This window comes from Macaca nemestrina, chromosome 11 (genome assembly GCF_043159975.1).
Source record: "Macaca nemestrina isolate mMacNem1 chromosome 11, mMacNem.hap1, whole genome shotgun sequence".
Taxonomy (NCBI): Eukaryota; Metazoa; Chordata; class Mammalia; order Primates; family Cercopithecidae; genus Macaca; species Macaca nemestrina.
Window position 1 is genome coordinate 129,368,796 of NC_092135.1, and position 13,548 is coordinate 129,382,343.

Below are 13,548 nucleotides of genomic sequence, written 5' to 3' on the forward strand. Positions count from 1 at the left end.
AAATGCAAAAATTAGCCAGGTGTGGTGTGTGCACCTGTAATCCCAGCTACTTGGGAAGCTGAGGCAGGAGAATTGCTTGAACCCAGGAGGCGGAGATTGCAGTAAGCTGAGATTGCACCACTGGACTTCAGCCTGGGTGGCAGACTGAGACTCTATCTCAAAAAAAAAAAAAAAAAAAAAAAAAAAAGAAATGAGTTGAAGTTCTCTTAAGATGTCAGAGAATCTGCAGGGCAGAAAGACTCCTTGTCCAACACGGGTGCTGTGTCACTATGGAACCAAGGTAAACTAGCCTGTACAGACAGGAAATTGAACTCAGTCCATTCCTCTTCCGTAGTGGTTCTCAAAGTTTAATGTGCATTGTTATCTCCTGGAGGTCTCATTAAAACAGATCACTGGGTCCCACCAACAGTTTCCATTCAATAGGTCTATGGTGGGGCTCATGGATTTTCATTTCCAGCAAGTTTTCCCGTGATGCTAATACTGCTAGTCCAGGATGCTTTGAGAATTACAGCTCGAGTATTGGGGGAACCCACCCCCAATACTTCAATGTGGGGTCTTTCTATTTTCCATAAGTGTCAGCTGGCTGAGAAATAAAGAGAAACAGTATAAAGAGAGGAATTTTACAGCTGGGCCGCCGGGGGTGACATCACATATTGGTAGGAACATGATGCCCACCTGAGCCTCAAACCAGCAAGTTTTTATTAAGGGTTTCAAAAGGGGAGGGGGTGTAAGAACAAGGAGTAGGTACAAAGATCACATGCTTCAAAGGGCAAAAAACAGAACTACTAATAAGGGTCTAACAAAGATCACATGCTTCTGAGGGAACAGGACAAAGGGCAAAAGCAGAACTACTGATAAGGGTTCAACAAAGATCAGGGTCTATGTTCAGTGGTAAGGGTCTATGGTAAGGGTCTATGTTCAGTGGTAAAGATCTATGGGTCTATGGTAAGGGTCTATGGTAAGGGTCTATGGTAAGGGTCTATGTTCAGTGGTAAGGGTCTATGTTCAGTGATAAGATAAGGGTCTATGTTCAGTGGTGTGTGTATTGTCTTGATAAACATCTTAAACAACAGAAAACAGGATTCGAGAGCAGAGAGCCGGTCTGACCACAAATTTACCAGGGTGGAGTTTTTCCCCACCCTAGTAAGCCTGAGGGCACTGCAGGAGACCAGGGCATATCTCAGTCCTTATCTCAACCACATAAAGCAGACATTCCCAGAGCGGCCGTTTACAGACCTCCCCCCAGGAATGCATTCCTTTCCCAGGGTATTAATATTCCTTGCTAGGAAAAGAATTTAGCGATATCTTCCCTACTTGCGTGTCCGTTTGTAGGCTCTCTGCAAGAAGAAAAATATGACTCGTTTTGCCTGACCCTGCAGGCAGTCAGACCTTATGGTTGTCTTCCCTTGTTCCCTAAAAAATCACTGTTATTCTGTTCTTTTTCAAGGTGCACTGGTTTCATATTGTTTAAGCACACATGTTTTACAATCAATATGTACAGTTAACACAGTTATCACAGTGGTCCTGAGGTGACGTACATCCTCAGCTTACGAAGATAACAGGATTAAGAGATTAAAGACAGGCATAAGAAATTATAAAAGTATTATTTGGAAACTGATAAATGTCCATATTAAAATGAAATCTTCACAATTTATGGTCCTCTGCCGCAGCTCCAGCCGGTCCCTCCATTCGGGGCCCCTGACTTCCTGCAACACTCGAGACCAAAAACTTGAATGGAGCCAAATTTAATGAAATTATAGAGAACTGAATTTTTCATTTTTAGCTGAATTCTTAGTTTCTAGACTTCATAAATATCTCCCTTCATATCTCTAAGCATCTTACCCATTTTTAAGTGTACAGTTCAGTGGTATTAAACACATTCATAATGTGCAACCATCACGTGCCATCCGTCTCCATAAATAACTTTTTTCATCTTGTAAAACTGAAACTCTGTAGCCATTAAGCAATAATTCTCCATTCCCCCCTACTCCAGGTCCCTGGCAAATTCCCATTCTACTATCTGTCTCTATGATTGTGACTTCTCCAGATACCTCATATAAGTAGAATTGTACAGTATTTTTCTTTTTGTGACTGGCTTATTTCACTTAGCTAATGTCCTCAGATTCATCCATGTAGCATATGTCAGAATTTCTTTCCTTTTTAAGGCTAATATTTCATTGTATGGATGGACCATATTTTGCATATCTATCTGTTCCTCCATCAGTGGACATTTGCATTGCCTCCACCTTTTGGCTACTGTGAATAATGCTGCTGTGAAGTGTGCATACACATCCTGACTGTTGTGTTAATCTGCCCCTTGCTTTTTCTTTATAATTTTCCCATCTATGTGTATATCCTGCATAATACAGCATTTGCTTTTGGGCTGAGTAGCAAGCACCAGCCTCGCTCTGCAAGGAAACAGGACTGTGCCCATGTTAGATGAAGTTAGCTAGGAGAAGATGGCATAAACCAAAGTTTGGGATGACATTTGGACATAGCTTCCCTGAGCACTTATTGATCCCCTCCGGGAACATTGGTCATCAAAGGTGGGAGACAGTCCTGGGAAACATAGAGCATCGGGCAGAAGTGAAAGGTTGGCCAGGTACCAGTTGTCCAACAGCAATATTTATTTATTTTTTAATTTTTTGAGACTGTCTCGCTCTGTTGCCCAGGCTGGAGTGCAGTGGTGCGATCTTGGCTCACTGCAACCTCTGTCTGCTGGGTTCAAGCAATTCTCCCACCTCAGCCTCCTGAGTAGCTGGGACTACAGGTACGTGCCACCATGCCCAACTAATTTTTGTATTTTTATTACAGATGGAGTTTCGCCATGTTGGCCAGGCTGGTCTCGAACTCCTGACCTCAGGTGATCCACCCGCCTCAGCCTCCCAAAGTGCTGGGATTACAGGCATGAACCACTGCACCTGGCCCAGCAGCAATATTTATGCCCAAGGGCAATGGTGAGCTGCTCTGTATTTTGTCTCATAATCTCACCTGATCTCCTCCTAGTTCTCAGGGGTTGATCACTTGAGAACACTTCTGTGGCAGTAGAAAGACTGTTCATAGCTAATCCACAAAGCAGGGCATGGAAAGGGGAGCTGGAACTTCACTAGCATATGTTCAGGGTTATCCAAATGCAGATAAGTCTGGGCTCGTCTCACCAGCTATTTTGTACTCTGTTTAAAAATTAGGACATGGTGCACTACTTTGGAACACGGGCAGCATTTACTAAAACTGAATACCTGTGTACTAACAAAGCCACTCCTAAGTAAGCCCCACCCAAAACATGCCCATATGTTCACTAAAAAACATGCAAGAATATTCATAGCTGCACTTCCAGAACCAAAACACTGGCTGCAACCCAAATGTCCATCAGCAGTAGAGTGAATACCTGTGATGTATTTGTAAAATGGGATACCTCGAGCAATGAGAAGAAATACAGCAGAGACCCTGGGTGAATATCTCAAACATATTGTTGAATGAAAAAGTCAAACATAAGAGAATATATAATATATGGTTTCATTTATCAAAAAATTTAAAGCCAAGCAACATGAATCTATGATGTTAGAAGCCAGGAGAGAGGTCACCCTTGGTTTGGGATGGGGTTCTGGAAGGGCTTTTGGGACGATGGTCATGTTCTGTTTCTTGATCTGTTTACTAGTTAGCCACATGTTCACTTTGTGAACACTCATCAGGCTGTACTTGTGATCTGTGCAGTGTCCTGTGTAGATGCTATACTTCAACAAAAATTCGACCTAAATTGGTGTAATGGTAACAGGCATCTTGGGGATGACAGCCTTGGATATGTCGCCCTCTTGAATCAGCTGAGTTTAGTCTGGAAAACATTCTGGTGCATAGCTGCTGTCCAGGAGTCTCTTCACCAAACGTGTGTTGATTCCTTTCACCTCTTTCCTGAATTGGATCTCTGTTTCCAGTGTCTGATATTATCTTATTTCTTGACTTGTTCTCTCGGTTGGTGGAACACATCCTTTAGTTAATCGCATCTAGAGAAAATGTGCACAGGAAGTATATATTTTGAAATCATATATGGTCAAGAAATGTCTTCATTCTTTGTATAGAATCCTAGATTGTAAATAATTTTCCTTCAGAATTTTGAAGACATTACTCCATTGTCTTTTAGGTTCCAGTTTTGCTGTTCAGAAATCCAAAGCCAACTGGGTATGGTGGCTCATGCCTATAATTCTAGCACTTTGGGAGGCCAAGGCAGGAGGATCACTTGAGCCCAGGAATTTGTGAGCAGCTGAGAAAAAAAAAAAAAAATTAAATTAACCAGACACGTTGGCATGCGCCTGTAGTCCCAGCTAACTCAGAGGGCTGAGGTGGGAGGATTGCTTGAGCCCAAGAGGTTGGGGCTCTGAGCTGTGATCACGCCACTGCACTCCATCCTGGGCAACAAAGTGAGACCTTGACTCAAAAAATTTAAAACAGAAATCCAAAGCTATTCCAATTCTTTATCTTTCATATGTGACCTGTTTCTCTCTCGAGAAGCATATTGAATCTTCCCAGTTTCCCATTGACGTCCTTCGTGAGGTATATTTTAATCCATTGTTTTGAGCACTTTGTGGACCCTTTCAATCTGACAGCTTTCATTTTGGGAACTTTTTCTTGAGTTATTTTGTTGAGGATTTCTTCCTTCTGTTTTCTGTGTTCTCTCTCTGAATGTTGAACCTCCTGAACTGGTTTTCTATTTTTCTTATAGTTTCGCTCATATTTTCTACTTTTTGTTCCATTCTTTGGGAGATTTCTTTTTTTTTTTTTGAGACTATCTCACTCTGCTGCCCTGGCACAATCTCAGCTCACTGCAACCTGTGCCTCCTGGGTTCAAGCAATCCTCCTGCCTCAGCCTCCCGAGTAGCTGGGATTACAGGTGTGCGGCACCACACCTGGCTAATTTTTGTATTTTTGTAGAGATGGGGTTTCACCATGTTGGCCAGGCTGGTCTCAAACTCCTGACCTCGAGTGATCTGCCCACCTCGGCCTCCCAAAGTGCTGGGATTATAGGCGTGAGCCACCCTGCCCAGCCTCCCTGGATTTCTTCATCTTTATTTTCTGACCCTTCTGTTGAAACTTTTATTTCCTTTTTGATAGCTTTCTCTTGTTTCATGGATATAATACAGTTTCTTATATCTTTGAGGATATTTGTGATGAATTTTTATCTAATTTTTAGTTTTCTTCTCCCTGCACAGTCTCATTTACTCCAAGCCCGCCCCCGCCCCATTTGTTTTGGCCTCCTAGTAGAAACTTTTCTCAGATGTCTGGTGGTCCTTGATGATCTCCTAATGAGAGATTTGGAGTGAAGAGGACTACAGAGCCATTGAGTGTGATGGTGGGGCCTGTCGATGGATAGCTCCATCCAGGGGGATCTGGGTGGGCCGTTTGCTGGGAACCTCTGATTTCATGGTCTCTAGTTCTTTCTCCTTGGGCTGGTCACTTCACCGTGAGAATAGTCTTCTAATCTTGGGCCTAGAGGGAAAGGGTCTGGTTGCCAGGGTCCTGGGAGCCAAGTTTTGGGGTGGCCCTCTGTTCCACACTCATTCTGCATTTAGACACTAACCCCCCTCTCCATTTTGTTCTAGAACCCCTGCAACCCTTGCTCTCCTCTGCCTGGTGTCCCCCATCCACAGACCCTTTATGTCCCCCTCACAGGGGAACACCCTCTCCCCTGCCCTGTGCTGAGAGATGCGCAGGACTCACATGAGTGGGATCCAGCTGCTGCTTAAACAACTTCCATTCATTCCATTCCATTTATTTTTCTTCAGCTCTTAAGGCCTTTGAGGAGTGAGTAATGGAAACGGTAATTCCACAGTGCCCGTTGCTGCCTTGAGATTTGACCTTCTTGGGCCTGCTAAGCCTCTTGCCATGCTGCATTCCCACTTCCAGAATTGTGGCGTTATTGTTTCTCGTGCTGTTCTCTCTGTCCTTGGCAATTATCTTTTTTAACGGTCCATTTATTGTAATTTTACTGTGGTTTAGAGGGAGCCAAATTAGGCATGTGTCTTGGATCTGCCATTCTAACCTGGAAAACAGCAGCAACGGTAACAGCAAACAGGACTGCTTCCTTTGCGCCAGTCACTGTTCTGAGGGCTTTGTATAATTAATTCATTTAATTTGGAAATCTGACTTATTTTTGCCAAGTCTCATCAAATTTCAGCTGGAAATCAAGGCTTCCAGATGAAATGTTTGGCTTTAGTCTGTTTATTTCACCTCTAATAAGTTCAGGCAGAGGAAGAGAACTACCAGACCCAAAGAGGAGACATATGTTTATCTCTCCCTTTTCTTAACCTTGTTGTTTTTCCTCTTGACTTTTTCCCCCAGAGGAGTGTACTTCAGTTGCTGCACTCCAAGAGTGACGTGGTGCGGCAGTACATGGCCAGGCTCATCAATGCTTTTGCGTCACTGGCAGAAGGTGAGACATCAGCTTTGCTTCAAAGAGAAGAGCTTGGTCACACTGGTGTGCTTTTTCCTTTGAAAATGAGCGTTCCTCCCAGGTTTCTTGGACATGACGCTTCCTCAGTTTGTTACTGTTTAATTTATCTAAGGTCTTTTGTGAAAATTGTTGTCATATTGCTTTCATTTATGTCAGAGCACATTTAGACAGTTTTGGGGTTTATTTTGTAAACCTCCCGGTTTTATTTTATAAAGCTTTCTGGTTTTGTAACATAGCAACATTTTATATTGCTTTCAAGTATATCACAGGTAATGAATGCATTTTCTATAATTTCCTACTTAAGGCAAAATACGTGAAACAATTACGGCAAAATAAGCTTAGTGAAACAAAACAGACGCCAATAAACACTGCACCATTTCCTTCGGAAGACTATGACCTCTTAAATCAAAGGATTTGAAAACTCTGAAAATAACATGCCCCCATAACTGAATTTAAAATGATTTTGCAAAGTGCCATTATCTTCCATAAGTTCTTATTTATTTGAGCTCTTTATAATGTGAATAAAGGGAGTTTTCAAATTATGAATATATGATACTCCAAAACTTTGTTCATTTGTTCGTTCATTCTTCCATCCTTTTGGCAGACATTTATGATACGCCAGGATATGTTACTGAGGACCATTCATATGATAATACTGTTGAAACTTATGTCTGAAATTAACATCTTCCATATCAATTCAGAAGTCCATAGCAGGCTAGTGACCGTTCTGGGCTTATTACAGGGTCCCAGGTATGGCATCTTGCTTCTTCTCCAGGCCTTGTACAGAGAGTGTGGACGGAAGCATTCCTTGGCTGCCTCTGTTGTGAAGACTTAAGGGCTCATAACACACACATCTACCCCTCTTTTCTCCTTGTAGATCTGACTGTTGGGTTCAGGATTTCATGGAAAAAAAGGACAGTGCTCCCCACAAGAACACAGCAATGAATTATGTTTAGCTCTCAAGAAGAGTGGTTTTTCTAGTCATCAGATATTTCATTGAATAAAACCAACTTTTGGAAGAAATATCTTTTAATAAATTTTGTGGGGGTTTTGTGTTTTTTTTTGTTTTTGTTTTTGTTTTTGTTTTGAGACAGAGTCTCACTCTGTCACCCAGGCTGGAGTACAGTGGCATGATCTCAGCTCACTGTAGCCTCAACTGCCCGGGCTCAAGCAATGTTCCTCCCGCCTCAGCCCCCCAGTTAGCGGGGTCAACAGGTGTGCATCATCATACCTGGCTAATTTTCCTTAGTTTCTGTGGAGACGAGGTTATGCCCTGTTGTCCAGGCTGGTCTCCAATGCCTCGGCTCAGACAATCCACCTGCCTCAGCCTCCAAAAGTGCTAGGATTACAGGCATAGCCACCTTGCACAACCAGTACGTTTTTGTTTGTTTATTTGTTTGTTTGTTTTGAGATGGAATCTCGCTCGCTCTGTCATTCAGGCTGGAGTGCAGTAGTGCAATCTCGGCTCACTGCAACCTGCCTCCCAGGGTCAAGCAATTCTCCTGCTTCAGCCTCCCGAGTAGCTGGGTTTACAGGCACCTGCCGCCATGCCCAGCTAATTTTTGTATTTTTAGTAGAGACGGGGTTTCACCACATTGGCCAGGCTGGTCTCGATCTCCTCAGGTGATCTGCCTGCCTCAGCCTCCCAAACTGCTGGGATTATAGGCGTGAGCCACTGCACCCTGCCCAGTAAGTTTTTTAGAACATAAAATTACCCAAACTCTACTGTGTTATATGCAAAGTAAGTTTTCATGGAAAGTGGTTTTGTAGCATACCAGATAAATTATTTCTGTCTTTCACCTGTTTGCTCTCTGGTGTATCATCAGGTCGCCTCTACCTTGCCCAGAACACAAAGGTGCTGCGGATGCTGGAGGGAAGACTGAAGGAGGAGGACAAGGACATCATCACCAGGGAGAATGTTCTTGGGGCCCTGCAGAAGTTCAGCCTCAGGTAATGATTGTGCAGTAGGTCACGGCATCTCCTGTGAGATCAGATTGAGTTAAAATTCCCATGGCAACCCAGGAGGTAAATGGTATTTTTCCACTACACTTTGGAGAGGTTGGATGACTCTCTAAGACAGAACTAGAAAGCTTATCTCTAATCCTCTAAACTATCCTGCTTGAGGCTGCTGGAGATGGAGGAAGACATTTTCAAAGCACCATTGGATTTTCCTAATAGACATTATCAAGTGCCAGCCATGCAGGATTGTGTCTCGGGGCATGTGCAGGGCTTAGAGACAGATACATGTATCAGACCTGATAGAGCCTCAGCCCTCAAGTTACTTCCAGTCCCCTATGGGAGCCGCACACATGAATGCACATCCCAGCAGAGTGTCAGAGGCAGTCCTGTGGAAGTCAGGGTTAGGGCCTCCTGACCTTGTCCATGATCCCAGCAGCCCACCCCATGGGCTCAGCCTAGACCGTCATGACTTGGAGCTGATGGGGCTGGGCTAATTTCTATATTTTTAGTACAGATGGGGTTTTTTTTTTTTTTTTTTTGAGACGGAGTCTCGCTCTGTCACCCAGGCTGGAGTGTAGTGGCCGGATCTCAGCTCACTGCAAGCTCCGCCTCCCGGGTTCACGCCATTCTCCTGCCTCAGCCTCCCGAGTAGCTGGGACTGCAGGCGTCCGCCACCTCGCCCGGCTAGTTTTTTGTATTTTTTAGTAGAGACAGGGTTTCACCGTGTTAGCCAGGATGGTCTCGATCTCCTGACCTCGTGATCCACCCGTCTCGGCCTCCCAAAGTGCTGGGATTACAGGCTTGAGCCACCGCGCCAGGCCAAGATGGGGTTTCATCATGTTGGCCAATCTGGTCTTGAACTCCTGACCTCAGGTGATCCACCCACCTCAGCCTCCCAAAGTGCTAGAATTAACAGGCGTGAGTCACCGCACCTGGCCCCATAGTCGTCAGTTAACGGCTTTGTTGAGATGTGTTTACACACCATAATATTTCCCCATATTAAACATACAATTGAAGGATTTTTAGTGTATTTACAGAGTGGTGCAGTCATCACCACAATCCAGGTTTAGGACATTTCCATCACCACAAGAAGAAACCTCATACCCATTTATAATCACTCCTCATTCCTACCCGCAGGCCCTGGTAGCCACGAATCTGCTTTCTGTCAGTTGACTTGTACTGGACGTTTCATATAAATGGATCTCATGTAGTGTGTGCTCTTTTGTGACTGGCTTCTCTTAGCATCGCATTTGCAAGGTTCATCTATGTAGCAGCATATGTCAGGGCCTCATTCCTTTTGTGGCTGAATATGATACTCCATTATGGCTATACCACATTGTTTGTTTGTTTGTTTTGGAGACAGAGTCTCACTCTGTCGCCCAGACTGGAGTGCAGTGGCGCAATCTCGGCTCAGTGCAACCTCCACCTCCTGAGTTCAAGCAATTCTCTTGCCTCAGCCTCCTGGGTAGCTGGGATTACAGGCGCGCACCACCACATCTGGCTAATTTTTGTATTTTTAGTAGAGATGGGGTTTCACCAAGTTGGTCAGCCTGGTCTCGAACTCCTAACCTCGTGATCCACCCTCCTCGGCCTCCCAAAGTGCTGGGATTACAGGCGTGAGCCTCTGTGCCCGGCCCACACCAGTTTGTTTGTCCTTCAGTTGATCGGCATTTGGGTTGTTTGCATTTTTGGCCAATATGCATGATGCTGCTGTGAACGTTTCAGCACAAGTCTTCTTGTGGACATATGTTTCCTTTTCTCATGGATTGGCATCTGGGAGAGTAATTGCTGGGACATATGGTAATTTTTTCAGAGTTTTTATTCTCTCATGATCACCTGAAGTTCTCTTTGACTTTCTTGAGAACTCTAGTCCCTGGAGTCTTCAACTTTTTTCTGTCGGACCTCTTCTGAACACACTTTCTTCCCATCAAATGTGGTTAACATTCGACTGACTCACAAGTAACCAGAAGCCTGCAAAGAGAAATGGTCTAAGCATGTGTGTGTTTAGTGGAGGAAGGAATAGGTATTTGTATCTACTATTTGCCAACTCCCTGCTAATGAAAATTCTTTGTTCTAACTATATGAATTGAAAAGAACTGTAAGTGATCTGCAGTGTCATTACTTCCTCAGAGCATACAAACACTTCATTTCTGTTTGTTTATAGAGAGAACTTTGCTCAGTGTCGACCATTTTGGGGAAGTTTTTAGAAATTCAATAACTATAGTTAAGTAACAGATATAAGATATGGTGAAAAAAATACTTCCTTCTGGTAATGCAAATACTTACTGCCTGTTTATCTTTTCCTCCAAATGATAATTTAAGCTTTTTTGTTCTGTAAATGTGCTTAACCTTTTTGCAGTTTTCCCGAGTCTCTGCAATAAATGGAGAAGATAGCTAGTTACCAAGAGAGTGCAGTCTTCACCGTATTCTAATAAGCCACCCTGATTGGGTCAGTGTAGTGTTTAAGAACAGGATGAACAAATAAACTGGCTCCGCTGTTCTGTCCTGAGCAGTGGTTTTGCCAAAATCTGCTCATCAGGAGATGTGCAGATCTGGCTTCTCTGTGGCATGTCAGTTTTCTACTAATCCAGATGGCATCTCATAATGATACCACACTTAGTCTCAGCAATTCTTAAGGCTAACCTGATGATATTCACCATCACACATTTTGATGGGGTATTGAATTTTGTAGGATTCTACACCTGGACTTTGGGTGGAAAATCATTCCTTATAATTTGCATTTACCAGGTCATTAAACTACACTTACTCTATAGAAATGTGAATCAAAATGATGCTAAGCTAGGCTTTTGCTCCTCCTTTTTTTCTTTATTTTCATGCAGCCCAGAGTGCCTAGACCTGGATTACAGAGAGTTTAGGTGAAAATCTATTCGTCAGCTGGTGCAGTGGCTTATGCCTGTAATCCCAGCACTTTGGGAGGTTGAGGCGGGTGGATCAGCTGAGCTCGGGAGTTCGAGACCAACCTGGCCAACATGGAGAAACCCCATCTCTACTAAAAATACAAAATTAGCCGGGTGTGGTAGTGCATGCCTGTAATCCCAGCTACTTGGCAGGCTGACGCAGAAGAATCGCTTGAACCCAGGAGCCGGAGGTTGCAGTGAGCCTAGATTGTGCCATTGCACTCCAGCCTGGGCAACAAGAGCAAAACTCCATCACAAAAAAAAGAAAAAACCTATTTGTCAAAGAAGTATGTCTATGGTCCTGTTTCCTGAGTTAAGTAAACCAAAAGCTACTAATGAATATTTATTAGATATTTGAAGTAATGCTATGCTAATTTTAAATATCGAAAAGGAGATTTTCAAAGTAGGAGACCTCCTTACCGCCTTATCTTTATTTAAACCGTTAATAAATATCCCTGAAATGTAAAGAACTTCTGTTATTTCAATTGTATGAGTTTAACAAAAATATTCCTCAGAGTCTGTGTCTTCAGTAAGTTTGTCTTTTCTGATATACATTCACATTACTGTTTCCTCTTTTTTTTTTTTTGAGACAGAGTCTTGCTCCATTGCCCAAGCTGGAGTGCAGTGGTGCGATCTCAGATCACTACAACCTCTGCCTCCTGGGTTCAAGCAATTCTCATGCCTCCCAAGTAGCTGGGATTACAGGCGCCGCCACCATGCCTGGCTAATTTTTACATTTTTAGTAGAGACGGGGTTTCACCATGTTAGCCAGGCTTGTCTCCAACTCCTGACCTCAGGTGATCCGTCCGCCTTGGCCTCCCAAAGTGCTGGGATCACAGGCATGAGCCACTGCACCCAGCCTACTGTTTCCTCTTATATGAAGCGTTTCTTGGCAGTTTTTATTTACAGTAGGCTGTTTCTTCCCAGGCGCCCCCTGCAGACAGCGATGATTCAAGACGGCCTCATCTTCTGGCTGGTTGATGCTCTAAAGGACCCCGACTGCCTGTCTGACTACACGCTGGAGTACTCGGTGGCTTTGCTTATGAACCTCTGTCTCCGCAGCGCAGGTCTCAGCCCCCCAACCCTCATTCTATTGCAAGAAGGGGAAGAGATCTTGACCTTTGAAGCTGGGTTTCTAGTGAGCATGATGTGGTTTGCTTTTAGTCTCGTAGAAAACTAAAAACAGAAAAAAGAGTGGAAAGCATTTCCAACTAGGTATCAAGCTGTTGAATCCCTGAAGACAAAATCCCTTCTCACCCTGGAAAAAATGTCTTGTATCTATGTAGTGCCCACATTAAGAGGAGACTAAGCTCATTTACATTTTTCTTTATTGCATTGTTCAAAGGTAGGCAATTAAGAATATGATCCGCTTTTCTGAAGACAAAGAAGTGTGTTCCCAAGATCCTATAGGATTAAGCTGGCCGCAGTAGCAGTGACACTAAACCACACTTCCTGCCGTGAATCACGTGCTTTTCCCTGCCCCAGCCCTGGAGGTGGAGGTTCTCCTGTGGGCATAAGTCATTTATATACTCGATCAGTCATTTATATACTTGATCACTGAAGGCAGTGATTTTAGCTTTTCCAGGTACAGGTACTATCTCTTTTCAGTTGTTACCTGGGATGAAAGAAGCTTCTTTAGAAGAGATGCCAAGTCTACGCTTTGGCTTTCCTCAGCCTGAGCATCCAGTGTTTGGAGAGAAAGGCCCCCTGGATAAATAGCTGACTCAGGAGTACTTGTTGGAAGCATCTTCACCTCCGTATACTTTGTAGACTGAACCACGTAACTGTGTGTTGTTGACTGAGTAAATGACTATTATTTCAGTCATTTTAAAGAATAGCATGTGCAAAAAGTCCTAGCTTTTTTTCTTTTTCTTTTTTTGAGATGAAGACACGCTCCGTCGCCTAGGCTAGAGGCAGTGGTGTGATCTTGGCTCACTGCAACCTCTGCCTCCCAGGTTCAAGCGATTCTCCTGCCTCAGCCTCCTGAGTAGCTGGGATTACAGGTGCCCACTACCACGCCCGGCTAATTTTTGTATTTTTAGTAGAGAGGGGGTTTCACCATGTTGGCCAGGCTGATCTTGAACTCCTTACTTCAAGTGATCCACCCGCCTCGCCCTCCCAAAGTGCTGGGATTACAGGCATGAACCACCACACCCAGCCAGAAGTCCTAACTTCTAATACGTTGATCAGATTAGAATTAGCTTTTCTTCATCATCACCAACTTAT

General features: G+C 43.8%; 1 protein-coding gene and 1 long non-coding RNA gene across 26 annotated transcripts in view; one reads left to right on the plus strand and one right to left on the minus strand.

The window, feature by feature from the left end:
• LOC105473938 (armadillo repeat containing 9) overlaps window positions 1-13,548 on the plus strand; it is a 183,919-nt gene that overhangs the window by 67,159 nt on the left and 103,212 nt on the right. For all 25 annotated transcript variants that reach the window (XR_003016277.2, XR_011610113.1, XR_982588.2 and 22 more), the window contains 3 exons: window positions 6,334-6,424; window positions 8,272-8,395; window positions 12,250-12,389. Coding sequence is in view for 18 of the 25 variants with exons in the window: in XM_071073523.1 (XP_070929624.1) it covers window positions 6,334-6,424; window positions 8,272-8,395; window positions 12,250-12,389 (355 nt within the window). In the remaining 7 variants the exon portion in view is untranslated. The remainder of the gene's footprint in view (window positions 1-6,333; window positions 6,425-8,271; window positions 8,396-12,249; window positions 12,390-13,548) is intronic.
• Window positions 3,786-10,263, minus strand: LOC105473936 (uncharacterized). Its single transcript, XR_982584.2, has 3 exons — window positions 10,241-10,263; window positions 8,246-8,426; window positions 3,786-4,001 (listed from the first exon to the last, which is right to left on the minus strand). It is a non-coding gene; the product is annotated as an uncharacterized lncRNA (long non-coding RNA).